This window comes from Enhydra lutris, unplaced genomic scaffold (genome assembly GCF_002288905.1).
Source record: "Enhydra lutris kenyoni isolate GAN:26980312 unplaced genomic scaffold, ASM228890v2 scaffoldscaffold13, whole genome shotgun sequence".
Taxonomy (NCBI): Eukaryota; Metazoa; Chordata; class Mammalia; order Carnivora; family Mustelidae; genus Enhydra; species Enhydra lutris.
In genome coordinates this window covers 37,514,646-37,528,242 of record NW_019154097.1, presented here as the reverse complement: position 1 = coordinate 37,528,242, position 13,597 = coordinate 37,514,646, and the positions used below count along the sequence as shown (strand labels likewise).

General features: G+C 67.6%; 1 protein-coding gene across 1 annotated transcript in view; it reads left to right on the top strand.

The window, feature by feature from the left end:
• The window catches only part of LOC111145468 (potassium sodium-activated channel subfamily T member 1), a 50,176-nt gene that overhangs the window by 17,394 nt on the left and 19,185 nt on the right, over nt 1-13,597 (top strand). Inside the window, exons 2-10 of the mRNA XM_022500364.1 lie at nt 7,922-8,001; nt 8,632-8,731; nt 10,862-10,918; nt 11,576-11,624; nt 11,694-11,753; nt 11,884-11,958; nt 12,024-12,107; nt 12,730-12,824; nt 13,256-13,377. Coding sequence (XP_022356072.1) covers nt 7,922-8,001; nt 8,632-8,731; nt 10,862-10,918; nt 11,576-11,624; nt 11,694-11,753; nt 11,884-11,958; nt 12,024-12,107; nt 12,730-12,824; nt 13,256-13,377 — 722 coding nt within the window. The remainder of the gene's footprint in view (nt 1-7,921; nt 8,002-8,631; nt 8,732-10,861; nt 10,919-11,575; nt 11,625-11,693; nt 11,754-11,883; nt 11,959-12,023; nt 12,108-12,729; nt 12,825-13,255; nt 13,378-13,597) is intronic.

The following is a 13,597-nucleotide window of genomic DNA, read 5'->3' as shown; positions in this document are numbered from 1 at the left end:
GTGGGGGCGGCATTGAGCGGCCCCTGGGCGCAGTCTGTCCCTCCCCGCAGCGTCTCTGACCACTGAGGAGGGGCCTGGAGGGGCAGGGCCCATCCCTGCATGCAGGACCCCGGGAGCATCTGTGAATTGGGGCTGAGGAGGCAAGGGGAGCAAGGACTGCAGGAAACTCCTTTTACTCCGCGCTCTCGCGCAGGCTCGCCGGGTGCTCCAAGCACCGAGCGTCGCCGCCACATCTGGGGGTCCTCGGGGTTCCAGTGTGGTCCTGCTTTCTTGCTGTTCTTAGCAGGACCCCACGTGTTTGTCCTGACCCCAAGCCTGCCTGTCGCAGTCCAAGAGCGGCAGGCAGAGCTCCCTCCCCTCCAAGGTCCACTCTTTCTCCTCCCCTTCCTGTGGCCCCCATGCTCCTCCAGGAACCTCGACCCTCCACACCACCCCTCCAGGGCCCCGCACCCACTCTCCGTGAATTCCTGGCTCCACCACCATGGCCATGGCACTGCCAGACTCCTGGGACAGCTGTCACCCCAACTCGGGGCTTGGGGCAGTGCCGGGGCCTACGAAAGGGAACCTGAGCGGGACAAACATGTAGACTTTGCCAGAAGCACCCGGTGACTCCAAGCTGAGGCCCGGTGCAGCCCTGGCTCCCACTGCTCCACTGGGGGCCCAGCCGCTCCACACACCCCGTCCAGACCTCGTTCCCAGAGCGTCCTGCGGCCCCACCTTGCCCACCCCAGCACCGGGAGCTGTGGGTTGGGCACTGGGAGGGGAGCCTGCCCACCCACAAGGAACAGGTGGGCGAGTGCCTGCGGCCCAGCCCATGGCGAGGGACTGCCCCAGCCCTACAGGCCGGCTCCTTCCTCCTGCCTGTGGCCTTGGGAAAGAAGTGGTCTTCTCTGAACCCATGCTTCCTCTTCTGGAACGTGGCTGCTTTGAGGATTAAGAGCACATCATCAGAGAAGAGTAGACTTTCAGCACACACACAGACCCCCACCAGCCCCCCAGGGGCCAGTCCCCAGAGCCCCATAGCTCCCACCAGCCTCCCCTCCAGCCCAGGCCCAGCCGTCTTGGGGTCAGCTGCGTGTGGCCAGGCTGGCAGAACCCTTGGGCAGGCGGCCCAAAGGGCAGCCGCCGTGTGGTGGTTGGTCAGTGGAGGGGGTGCACCTGGGTACCCCCTAAGAAGCATCAGCACCCAGCCTCAGCCTGTCCTCTCTCTGGGAGGTCAGGGTGCAGGGCTCACGGGCTCTGTGGCCCACAGAGAGCACGGGAGCAGCGAGGAGGTGGGTGGACTTGAGACAAGGGAGCCCTGACTGTCGCGTCTTGTGTGGGAACTGGCCCTCGCCAAGTCGGCTTCCCAGGTGGAAAGTGGGGCTAACAGTGCCTTTGCCTGGAGCCAGGGTTGTGGTGCCTGGGGCAGGCATGGCAGGAGCAGGGACGGTGAGCGCTCGCCGAATGGGCTGATCCTTTCCTAGTTCCTGGGCTGAAGGCGGGTGGCCTTGGCCTTGGCCTTGGGTGGGGTATGGCCTGGCAGGGGACGCATGTGCCGGCTGCCGTCTGCGCTGTGCTGCTTTCCAGGGCACTGCGGTCTCCGGGCACGGTCACTGCCCCGAGGCAGGCTGCCTCCTGTGGGCCCCTCTGCCGCATGGGGGCTCCGTGGGTCGGGGAGGGGTGTGTGCCCATGGGTTCGCCCCGCTTCCCTCGGGCCCTGCTCAGCGCCTCCTTGAGTGTCCGTGACCCGCCTGGTCCAGGAGTCCAGGCCTTCCGTCCGTCTGTCTTCCGTGTTGACGTGAGCGCCTGTGTCTGTCCCCAGGCTTCACGTGGAAGACTTCAGCCTGGAGTCCTCTCTGTCTCAGTAAGTGCTTGCAGGGACGCCCGCGGGGACAGGCAGTTGTCCTGGCACCCACGGCGGCCCTGGGGAGGCGGGGGCTCGGGCCCTGCCAACTCTGGTAGTGGGGGGGTACTCCAGGCAGGAGCAGGCACGAGGCAGCACCGGCCACCCCTCCCCACACCAACAGGAGATGTGGGCCTGAGGGCTGGAGCGTGTGGGCTGAGTCCCCCGGGCAGAGCCCTGCCGTGGGAAACAGGGCTCCAGAGGCGGGGACCCCCAGCCTCTGCCTGGATGGGGACAGGCACATAGACGACTGCTGGGACCCTCCTGCCTCACCCAGTCTGGGCCATGTGCGCCGGTCCAGGCCCCGGGCACGAGGCTGTTCCTGGGCTCAGCTCCGATCCAGGTCAGGTGGAGGGTGGCTTTGAGGCCGGGGAGACCTACATCATCCTCATAGTGGCCACATCCTGCCCAGGCCCTCAGCGTTCGGTGTGGCCACCAAGTGGAGCCTGACTTCATCCATTCACACGGTCGTCCTCCCTCGGTGCATCTGCTGCCCATGCTCTCTCCCTGCAGCCTGAGGCTTGGGGCTGGGATTCTCCAGTCTGGAGTGTGGGAGCCAGGAGGCTGGGCCGGCCCAGGCCCCCGTGGTGCAGTGGGTAATGGGGGGGTCCATTGCCTCCAGGGCTCTCTGGGTCACCCCAGGCTGCCCGGGGGATGTGGACCGTGTGCAGCCCCCCGAGAGGCCGAGGCTACAAGTCCTACCCGGTAGAGCAGATGCCCCAGGCCACGGAGGCCCACAGAGGCTCTCCCAGGCCCCTGCCCAGCCGAGGGCACCCACACCGGGCCCTCCCCGACATGCACGCAGCAGGCCCAGGCAGGACCACCCTACCCGGAAGCCCCAGGCTGGGCTCCTCTGCTGTTTTGAGAAGCCACTGTCCACCCCCCTCTCCCCCTTCCCCCGGCTCCTCTGCTCCTCCAGGTTGCCCACCCAGGGGACGTCCCCGTCAGTAGGTCCCTGGCTGCAGGCAGGCGCTAGAGGAGAGCTTTCAGCTCTGGTGAGGGTCGGGGCACAGGAAGGATGTGGCCACCCGCCCTCCACAGGCGGGTCTGCAGGCTGGGGGCTGGGAGTGGCGGGGACAAAGCAGCCTTCGTGCCCACGCCACCCCCGCCCCGGTGCCCCACCGCCCCGCAGGCACCCCAGCCAGTGCTCAGTGCCTCCACGCCCGGCTCCGCGCCCACAGGCCTCAGGAAGAGCTGGGGCACGGGGAAGCCGCCAGCCCCACATCTGTCCTGCACTGGGCCCCTGGGCTGCTCACTGGCCCTGCCCTTGCTCAGAGTAGCCGGCCTCAGGCTTGGCGGGTAGGCCTGGGCCCCGGCCTGTCTCTTGCCCGTCCGTCCGCGGGTTCCGGTGTGGAGGGAGCTCCCGGGCACCTGCCGGTGGAGCCGGCAGCACGCGGCGGCGAACCAAGGGAAGTGGGCAGTGGGATCTCGGCCCCACAGGAGGGCACGTCTCTGTGGCCACGGGCTTAGTGTCCGGCCACCCTCCCCTCTGGCTGACGGCAGGGCCTGCCTCTGGAGCTTCCCGGCACAGGCCATCCATGCCGGAGCCGCCTGCCAGGGTTTCCCAGGGCCTGCCTGTCAGTTCACCCGGTAGCCCACTGGGCAGCGGGGAGATGGACGGCCCCCCCCGCCTCCCCTCGCCCAGCCTCCCCCTGCCCACCTCACCACTGGACAGCCACCTTTGCCTGGTGGGCCCTGTCCTGGCATGAGGTGAGGGAAGTTTGCGCTGTTTTGCCAGCACAAGGGGGGCTGCATGGGTCCACTCCAGCGTGGGCGAGACCATGGGGCCCAGGAGGGTGGTGGGCCTCCCTCAAACACGAGCCGGCTGGGGATGGGGCAGAGCCGGCTGGGGACTGACTCTCCACCCCAAACATTCACGAGGCCCTGGTCTCGTGGGGATCCCAGAGCCCCCAATGCCTGTGACCCGCTGGGTGATCCTGGCCAGTGTCGGGCCTTGTGAGACCTTCCTCTCCGTGCATGGAGGGATGAGTGTGGCTGGGAGCCTCTGAGGGCCCCCACGACAGGACTCAGCGAGATGGCCCTTCTGTCTGCTCGGCTTGGACCCCTGTCCTCACCAGCCTGAGAGCCACTCATCTCTGAGGACTGAGGACTGTCCCAGGGACGGGGCCCACGTTTAGCCCGTCCGGTCCTCGGGGCTGGTGGCCCGACCCCAGCTGTCTGACCCTCAGGCTCCCCGCAGCCTCTGAGCCCCAGACCAGGCCCACCCGCGGCAAGCCTGAGGGACACCCCTGCCTCCAACCTTCTTCCCGGGCCCCTGGCAGCAGGAAGCAGGGGCCTCGAGGGCGCCCAGTCCTCCCCTCCAGGCTCCTGCCGAGAATGGATGCGTAGAAAGGGTCGACCTCTTTGCTCGCCCCGGCCTGTGGTGTCCAGGTGGAGTTTGCTGGCCACTGGGGGCTGACACCGGCCCCAAGACCACCGCACTGTGTGTGGGCTCCCAGGGCCCCTCTCCCGGCTCTCCCGTGGGCGGATTCCTGGGAGCTCGGTCACCAGCCCCGTCCCAGGGCCTTGAGCCACAGCCGGACCAGCCATCAGGGGAGGGGGTGGCCCCAGCCAGGATCATAGCCCTGCCCACGGGTGGCATCGGCCACGCCCCATCTGCAGCCACACATGCGGACTTATGGCCCAGGGCCCATCTCTCTGGGGCAGTGTGCGATCCAGAGCGGGCCACTGTGGCCCCCCGAATCAGTCCGAGCCGGGGGGCGGGGGTGCCAAGCCCCAGGCCGTGCTCAGGGGCCATCAGTCACTTAATCCTCCATCCGGGAATGAACGCTTTGCCAGATTTCCCAGGAAGCAGCCTGAGACCCAGAGAGGGCAGGTAACAGCCCAGGCCTGGCTCCCTCGAGACGATGTGGCAGACGGTCCTGTCACTGTTCTTCCCCAGGTGAGGAGGCCGGGGCTCATGCAGGTGCAGGGGCCCCGGAGCAGCCGGACAGCAAAGAGGCCTCAGGAGGGCCAGACTGTCTGTGGCCCCGGGGCCCCTCGCTTCTTCCTGTCAGCTCGCCGAGCCCAGAGCGCGTCCTTCAGCCGGGCCCAACCTGGGGTGCACCGGGGGCTCGGGGCCGGGAGGCTGGGAAGGTGTTTCCTCCTGCATCCGCCCGCGTCCCCTGGGCTTCGTCATGCCCATCACCGCCTGTACCTCGGGGTATGGACAGCTGGGAGCTCACTCTCGGGGCGGGGCTAGAAGTGGGCAGCCGCAGCTCATGAAAAATTAAAAGCTCAGGCGGCTTCCTGTTCTCCCCGGCCCTGCAGGCTCGGTCCACGTGGCCACGTCCGCCAGCCTTTGTCGCCTCCATCCTCAGGCCGCTGGCTGCTGGCCACCGACCGCCTTGGGGGCTGTCCTGATGGGTGTCTGCAGCTGCCCCACAAGGGGACAAGGGCCGGCCAAGGAGTGACTAGGGTTCCACTTCTCAGGAGCAGGGGAGGGAAGCGACGGTGTCTGGGGCCCAACAAGCCCCAGGTTGGCGGTCCTGACCCCGCGGGCCCAGGCAGTGGGGGACGATCGGGAAAAGCTCCCGTGCAGTAAGGGGCTGGCAGGAAGCAGGGGCCGGGGCCGGGTGGGGTTAGGGTCGGGGTGCCAGGGAAGGAGCTGGAGGCCCCCTGGGTTTTCCCGACAGAGAGAGCGGGAAGGACCTAGGGACTCTAGCCTCCTGCCCTTTGTCTCACCTGCTGGTGTCCAGCCTTCCAGAAGGAACAGGCAGGGGAGGCAGAAGTGCTGGGACCCCTGGAAGGAAGTAGAACAGGGGCATTCAGCCACATAGAGGGTGGCCCCGGGAGGAGGTGGATCTGAGGTCTGACGTGGGGGAGGAAACCGCTTCTGGCCTGGGGAGGGGCTGGTCCTGCTGGTTTAGGGAGCAACACCCCAAGGGGCGATGCTGGAGGGCAGTGGGGGGCTCGGAGGAGGGCAGGGGTTTCGAAGTCACCTTGCACAAGCTGGTCGGGTGGGCGTCGAGAGGCACCGGCGACCAGCTCTGGGGCATCGCACATTCAGAGCTGGGATGTGGGATGGCCAAGGAGTCCGGGGGAAAGAGAGGGGACCAGAGCGGGTGGGGGTAGGAGGGAAGCGTGGTCAGTGCCCTGGGAAGCTGAGGAGGAAGGTGCCCAATGGCTACCAGTGCCCGAGGGCAGGCAGGGCCTTGCTGGCCAGGGACAAGCCAGAGTGGACAGCACAGGTGGTGTGGGGAGACCCATATTGAGGCTTCTCTGGGACAGGGCCAGAGTGGCGGGGAGTGTGTGTTCCTGAGCTGGGTGCTCTGGGGCCCTGGGGAGACCCTCAGGCTTACTGAGTCACATCTGTCCTCCTGATGTGACCAGACCAAGCAGAGGCCCCACCGGGCTTGTCTGACCAACTCCCCAGAGAGACTATTGGAGGTCCCCAACCCAGCTCCAGGTGACACCTACAGGGGAAGACGGGATTCAGGGGCTCTGAAGGAAGCCCAGAGAGCAGGGGGCAGCGCTCCAAGGGGAGAGAGGAAAGGAGCCTGTGCTGGGGTCCAGTAGGGTATGGCGCATGTGCTGGGGTACAGAGGGTATACTGGGGTACCATGGGCGTGTGCTGGGGAACAGAGGGCGTGTTGGGGTTTAGGGCTCATGCTGGGGTACCATGGGCGTGTGCTGGGGTACCAGGAAGTGCGCTGGCCACTGGCTCTGAGGTCGGAGCGCACTGGTCTATGGAAGCTTCTTCCTGCTGCTCGGCTCCAGGAGTCCAGGTTGTGGCTGGGTGACCCCCTGCACCGGACGCAAGAGAAGAGAGGGGCCCACACCACCCCTGTCTCCTTTGGGGCCCTTCTTGGGCCCTGTGACCGGCAGAGGCCACAGTGGCCGGGGCCGAGGCCCCCAGCCCAGAGCAGGGCAGGGAGGTGCGGGCGCCCAGTCCGAGGCTCCTCCCAAGGGCCCACGACCAGGGCCGGCGCAGACGGCCTCCGCGTCTATGTCGCGTGTACTCTGCCCAGAGCAGCATTTGGGGAACGAGGACGGCTGCAGACGCTTCCTGGAGATGCGGCAGCCGCGCAGGCCCAACAGCCCTGCCCCTGTCAGGGTGAGAGCGGGGCTAACTTCTGCCCCGGCGGGGGGGGTGCCCGGGGCCTCGGTTCACAGCCCCCCCGCCACGTGACGGAGCCCCTGCCCTGGTGGGCAGTGGCTGGGAGGCCAGCAGGAGGACAGGCTGCCTGCCGTGGGATCCCTGGTCCCAGGACCACGCCCGCCTGTCCTGCTGGTTGTCATCACTGGAGTTTCTATGCCGGGGGACCCTGAACCCCCGCCAGGCCAGCGCGCGGGGCAGAGTGGCTCCGGGGGGCCCCTGTGTGAGGCCAAAGCTGTGGCAGCCAGAGGCCCATTGCCCCAGGCCCTGTGTCACCGCGGGGGACCAAATGGCCCTTCCCCACAGCGACTCCCTCACTGACGTGCTGGCTCTGCTGCGGTCCGTCCCAGGACGCTGGGAGCCTGAGCAGGCCTGGGAGCCTGTGGGCGTCGGCGAGCCAGAGGGAGCGAGGGCAGCCGGGGCTGGAGGGGCCCTGTGCTGGCTGCAGGGGAGGTCACGTCTCCCGGCCCCTCTGCGTGACCAACCTGCAGGCTGCAGCAGGTCTCAGGCCGCAGCCACCAGGGGCCATCAGACAGAGCAACGATCAGCTTCCAGAACATTCTGCATAGCTGAGCTGGCATGTTTTGAGCCCGTGCTGAAGGCCACACAGGGTGCATTTAACCCGGGTGAAAGGCTGCCTGTGACAGTCAAGGCTGGGGCCTGTGGGTGTTCACCCTCAGGGCCCGAAGGGCCCTGGTGGGAAGCAGTGGCTGCTGACCGGCCCCTGCTCTGCCCACTGGCTTTGCAAGGGTGGGGCGGGCAGGTCTGCCAGGACCACACAGGTGCATGGATCACTGCCAGGACCACACTGCCCTCCTTGTCCTGCTACGCCCTCTGTCTGTCTGTCTGCCCAGCTCCTGAAGTGCAGGGGTAGCTGGTCCGGCCCCGGGGGAGCCCCCGCTGGCCAGAGCCCCCCATGGCCCTCTCCCCGCCCCCAGGGTCCAGGTGGAGTTCTACGTCAATGAGAACACCTTCAAGGAGCGCCTCAAGCTGTTCTTCATCAAAAACCAGAGATCCAGTGAGCAGGGGCGGGGGGCGGGGCCTGCGGGGGCAGCAGTGTTGGGGGGCAGGAGGGGATGTCACTGAGCCAGGGGGCCTATGCAGGGCAGGGGCTTGGGGCAGAGGAGGGGCTATGTCAGTGAGTGGTGGGTGCAGGGCAGGGTGGGAAGGCCCCTGGTCTCAGCATTAGGCCCTGGAAAATTGTGGGGACCCTGCCCCCTGCTGGACACTGGGCTGGACTCTGGGCCCTCCTACCCGCCCCCTGCAAGCTTCCCTGCTCCCCTCAGTGCAACCCCACCTCCCCCATAGGTTCCCTCACCTGCTTCCCCCGCAGGAGCTTGGCTGCCTCGGACTCTTCCTGGCACACAGGATGGTGGCGGTACCCCCGGGGCCTCACCCGTCCCTGTGCCCCCAAGACTCCCATCCTCCCGTCCGAGGAGTGGGTGGCCCGGGGAGCTGTCTGCACCCCCATCTGTAGGGTGGACAGTAGCAGCGCCCAACCATGCAGAGCGGTCCCTCAGTCCCTGGGGCAGCCCAGCCCAGGGGGGCCCAGGGGGGCCCAGGGGCCCGGGGGACGGGAAGCTGTCAGCAGTGACCGTCACCGCGGGACTCCGGTGGTGCTGGAGCCCTGACGGCCCCTCCCCTGCAGGCCTGAGGATCCGGCTGTTCAACTTCTCGCTGAAGCTGCTCACCTGCCTGCTGTACATTGTCCGCGTGCTCCTCGACGACCCGGCCCTGGGGATCGGATGGTGGGTGACGCGGGGGCGGCCGCTGTTCAGGGCCGAGGCCGTGGGGGTCTGCGTGGGGTGTGCGCCGGTGTCCAGCCCAGATCGGCCCCTCGGGGACTCCTGCCTTCCCTGTGTCCTCACTCAGGGTCCTGCTGACCAACGGGCTCAGCCCAGGGACAAGGGCGCCCCGGCCGTGGACGGTGGCCGGCTGTGCCTCCAGCGGAGCACGGGAGGGGCTCGGCCAGCGGCTCGGTGCCAGCTTCGGCCGGGGAGGGGGCAGGACACAAGCCGGCCCGGGGCTACACATGGTGCCATGACTCCTCCTGGGCCCCTGTCCCTGGCAGGGGGCACCCGCCGCGCCCCCAGGTCTGGGCTGTCACGCAGGCTCACGGATGCCTCGCGTGGCCTTGCTGCTTCAGGTTCTGCTGGTCGCCCTTAGGGGACGCCCGCTTTTCTCGCCGGCCGGCTGGCGGGATCCTGTCTCTGTGCCTGGCAGTCTCAGGGACACCTCGGGTGGCCCCTTCTCTCCCACGCCGGACTGGGGGACAGGGCCCTGGAAGAGGACACCCTTCCCCTCCTCTGCCGTCCCTGGGCTTCCGACGCCCGGGCGTGCGGCTCTGGACGATCCTGTGTCCCCCGCGTCTCCTCCGGGGCGACTTTCTGAGCTTCGTCTCCAGCCCGGCCCGTCTCCCCGCGTCGGGCCCCGATTCCCGGAGGTCCCCTTGCTTTGGGCAGGCGCAGCCTTCCCGCTTCTCCTGAGGTGGCGTCTGGAACCGGGCTCTTGCTTGTGGTTTTCTCTTTGGCTCTGTCTCTGCTTCTTCCCAGCTCGCGCTGAGTGAGTGTCCGCAGCGCCACGCGAGGGCCGCAGAGCCGGGTTGGGAGGGCTCAGCACTGTCTCCGCGTGGACGGGCTCCCTCCGCAGAGCCAGAGCCCGTCTTCCTGCCTCTTCCCTGAGGGTAGGGCGCGGCCACCGGGCTCCCAGGCCGAGCCAGGGAGGAAGCTGGGACCCAAGGACAGGGCAAGCTGCCCTTCACCCCTGTCTGCCCTGGGCCTGGTGTCCCCAAGCCACACACTCTTTCAACTCCCTTGGAACCCCTCCTGCCTTCACCCCGGGGGGCTGCACAGATCTGGCCGTCGGGGTTTGAGGAGAAAACTGAGGGCTCTGACTCTCAAACCGCTTTCCTGAGTCCATGTCACCTTCTCCCATCCCCGGCGCACCCTGAGGCATCTGGTTCCACAACCCTACAGGGCCCAGGTCTATTATATTCATTGTCCAGTGCCCAGCACGTGGCTGGGCAGGGAGGGAGGGCAAAGGGATGGAGGAGGGGCCGGTGGAGGGATGGGGGGACGGGTGGGTAGGGGAGTGGATGAATGAGTTATGAACGAGTGTGTGGCTGCTGGATGGACGGATAGATGGATGAGTGAATTACAGAGAGTAGATGGAGGGATGGTGGTTAGATGGATGGTGGACGGTGGATGATGGTTGGGTGGCTGGGTGGATGGATGGAGGGTAGATGGGTAGTGGTGGGGGTGGGGGTGGGCGGACAGCCAGCCGCATCTCTGAGCGCTGAGTTTGCAACACCAGCCCCAATAGGGCTCAGGGAAAGAGGGTCAGTTGGAAGAAAAGGAAGAGGGAGCTGCCTGTCACCATGGGGCTCTGTGAGAGCGAGGTCCCCTCGGTGGAGGCCCCTGGCGTTGGTTACATCCTGGGGCAGAATGAGCAGGCCTGCCATGCCCCTCCCCCTCCCCAGGGGCTGGGCATCCAGCTGCCCTAGAGAGCTTTGTTCCTGGGAGTGACCCAGAGACGTGCAGTCTTGGAGTCAGCACCTCAGGGTGGGAGCTCGCTGTCTGTCCCCCGTCTCTCATGCATCGTCCCGCCATGTGTGTGGCAGCTCCGGACTCCGGGAGCCTCCACGCTCCATCTCCGACCCGCCCCAGCACCCTCCTGTCAGACCAGGCCGAAGCCCCAGCTCTTCCCTGGGCTCCGCCGTCCCTGTCCCAGCTCGGTGTGCTTTCCCACCCGCTGGCCTGGGGGTCCACGGGCCCTGGGTGGGGTGCGGAGGGCGGTGCCATGGCGTGCTCCTGCGCCCGCGGCAACCTTGGGAAGCGTGTCTTCGGGGCCTTGGCTGGGCCAGCTCTCTCTCTCCACAGCTGGGGCTGCCCAAAGCAGAATTACACCTTCAACAGCTCATCCTCTGAGATCAACTGGTGAGTCCCCTGGCCCAGCCCCTCGGCTGGTGCGTGGCCTTGGCCCGTGAGCTGGGCGGCACCAGGGTGCCCCTGGAGAGCCCCTAAGCCTCGGGGGCAGCGTTAGACCTAGAGGCACCACCATGTGACTTGACTCAGCAGCCCCCCACTCCAGCTCAGCCCGCAGACGGCGGCGGGGTGGGGGGCAGCAGCAGGGAGGGTCCTGAGTGAGTCGGGGCTGCTCCCCTGTGTGGCACCTTCACCCAAGGAGAGCCGTGGCCCCAGAGCGACCATGATGCCTGGTTCAGAGTTTAGGATGCGTCCCCCAGGGCTCGGCCACCTCCTGGGTAGAGGGGCTTCTGGCCTCCCACTCACTCAGTTTGTCCCCTCCCCCGCTGGACTGTACCCCCCGGAGCAGGGGAGGAAGGGAGCCCCGGGCTCAGTGAGCCCCAGGGAGCCTGTCCAGGGTGAAGGGCCCCCCCGAGCCTGCAGCCCTACCCCACGTCCCCTGCTTCAGGCCTGGCCTCCTCTCCTGGGGAGCCTCTCCTTTCCCTCCTGTTCTTGTCCCCTCTGGGGGCAAGGCTGGTGCCCTCCATCCTCCCAAGGAGCAGCTCAGGTCACCAGAGGTCCGGGGGGTTGGGGGACAACAGCCCAAGGCTCACCTCCCTCCCTCCCCAGGGCGCCCATCCTTTGGGTGGAAAGAAAGATGACTCTGTGGGCGATTCAGGTGAGTGGGGGGCGTGGCTCCGGGTGGGCCCTGCTCCCCCCAGCCCCACTCAGGCTCCGTCCCTCCTAGGTCATCGTGGCCATAATAAGCTTCCTGGAGACAATGCTCCTCATTTACCTCAGCTACAAAGTGAGTACCCCCACCTCGCTTGACCCTCCCCTCTGACCCCCCACCCCACTCCTGGCCGGCTTGTCCCCCCCACCCCGTTTCCTGACCTCCTGGCTGGTTTGTGTCTCTCTTCTGCCACCATGGCGCCCAGGGGAACATCTGGGAGCAGATCTTCCGCGTCTCTTTTATCCTGGAGATGATCAACACGCTGCCCTTCATCGTGACGGTAGGTGAGCACCAGACGAGCGGGGGGCCCCCCAGCGCCAGCCCCCTGACCCGTCTCCTCCACAGATATTCTGGGCGCCCCTGAGGAACCTGTTCATCCCCGTGTTTCTGAACTGCTGGCTGGCCAAGCACGCCCTGGAAAACATGATCGTAAGCCGAGGGCCACACAGCGACCAGCCTCCCCGGGTGTGAACCCCCCAGGACGCCCCTGGCCTGGCAGGGAGCTGGCCACCGTCCCTCCGTGCCCAGGGGGCCGAGCTGAGGCTCAGCAGCACGCCACCTCTGTCACGGCGGAAGGCCCGTCTCGGCCCTCCGGTCTCTGTCCCCACCGGGACCCACGGTGGCCTCCTGCTGCAGCTGAGGTCCAGCCCCAAGCTTTGCCTGCAGCTGCAGGAGGAGGGGTGGGAGCCAACGGGACACGCGGACCGGGCCCACGTGACCCAGACCCACGGACAGACCCTCTGTCGAGTGTCTGGCCAAAACCCCTTTCCCGAGCGGTCAGCCAGCAGCGGGACACGGGCTCCCCCCGGGGCGGCCGTCCCCCCCAGGGCTCACCCCCATCCTCACTGAAGCCGGCCCTTCCGGTCTGTGCCCCCGGTAGCCCCCCTCTGCGGGGAACGTGAGGGGCCGCCGAGAGCAGGTGTCCCGCAGGGGGGCCCGGGCCGCCGACACACCCCCTCGCTCGCTCCCGAGCCCTGGGACACCCGGCAGGAAGGGCCCCAGCTCCGGGGCAGGTCCCAGGCTGTGGCCCTGACCGGCCGGCGTCCCGCAGAACGACTTCCACCGCGCCATCCTGCGCACGCAGTCGGCCATGTTCAACCAAGTGCTCATCCTGTTCTGCACCCTGCTGTGCCTGGTGTTCACAGGGTGAGTGCGCCCTGCAGGGGTCCGCCACCCTCGCCTGCGTGTCCAGGAGGTCAGGGAGGCCTCGAGGGGGCGGTTGGCAGTCCGGCCCAGGGCCGGGGGGTGGCTCAGAGCCCACACTCGCAGCCGGCGGGGGCCTGAGTCCAGCTCCTCTAGGAGGAGGCTGGGGATGCGCCCTGCCTGGTGCTGGTGAAGCTGGTCACCACCTCCTGTGCCTCGGGCAAGGATGCAGGACAGGCACCAAGGCCTGGGAAAGAGAGAAGGAGGGCCACAGGCTTCCTGGCCGCTCCCCCCCGCCGCCCTCCCAACACACACACAGTCCAGCAGAGCTGGGGGCTCAACCTGATCTCTCCCTGTGCCTGTCCCCCTGGGGGACGGTCTCTGAGCCCCTCTTTGTGCTGAGCACCCCATGGTGGGTGCTGTGGGCCCCCCAGGCCCTGCCAGCAGCACCTTCCGTCTGGGGACTGGGCCTTGGGGTCACAGGCAGGGGAAGCAGGGCTGTCCAGCTGGGCCCAGGAGGGGCTGAACAATCCCCGCACCTCATCTGACCTCCTGGGTGAGGAGGCTGGCAGATGGGGTGGCGTGTGGGGGCTCACAGCTGGGGCACGCCCACCCCCACGGGCCCCCAGGCCCACATTCAGCCAGTGCCCGAACTTTGGGGTGCATTTTCCAGGGGCCTCAAAAGAGCCGTGGGCCGGAAAGGGAATGTCTGGGGGAAATCCGACGGGCGGGGTTGTGCAGGCTCTGGCAGACCGCTGGCGGGGTGGTGGTGGGGG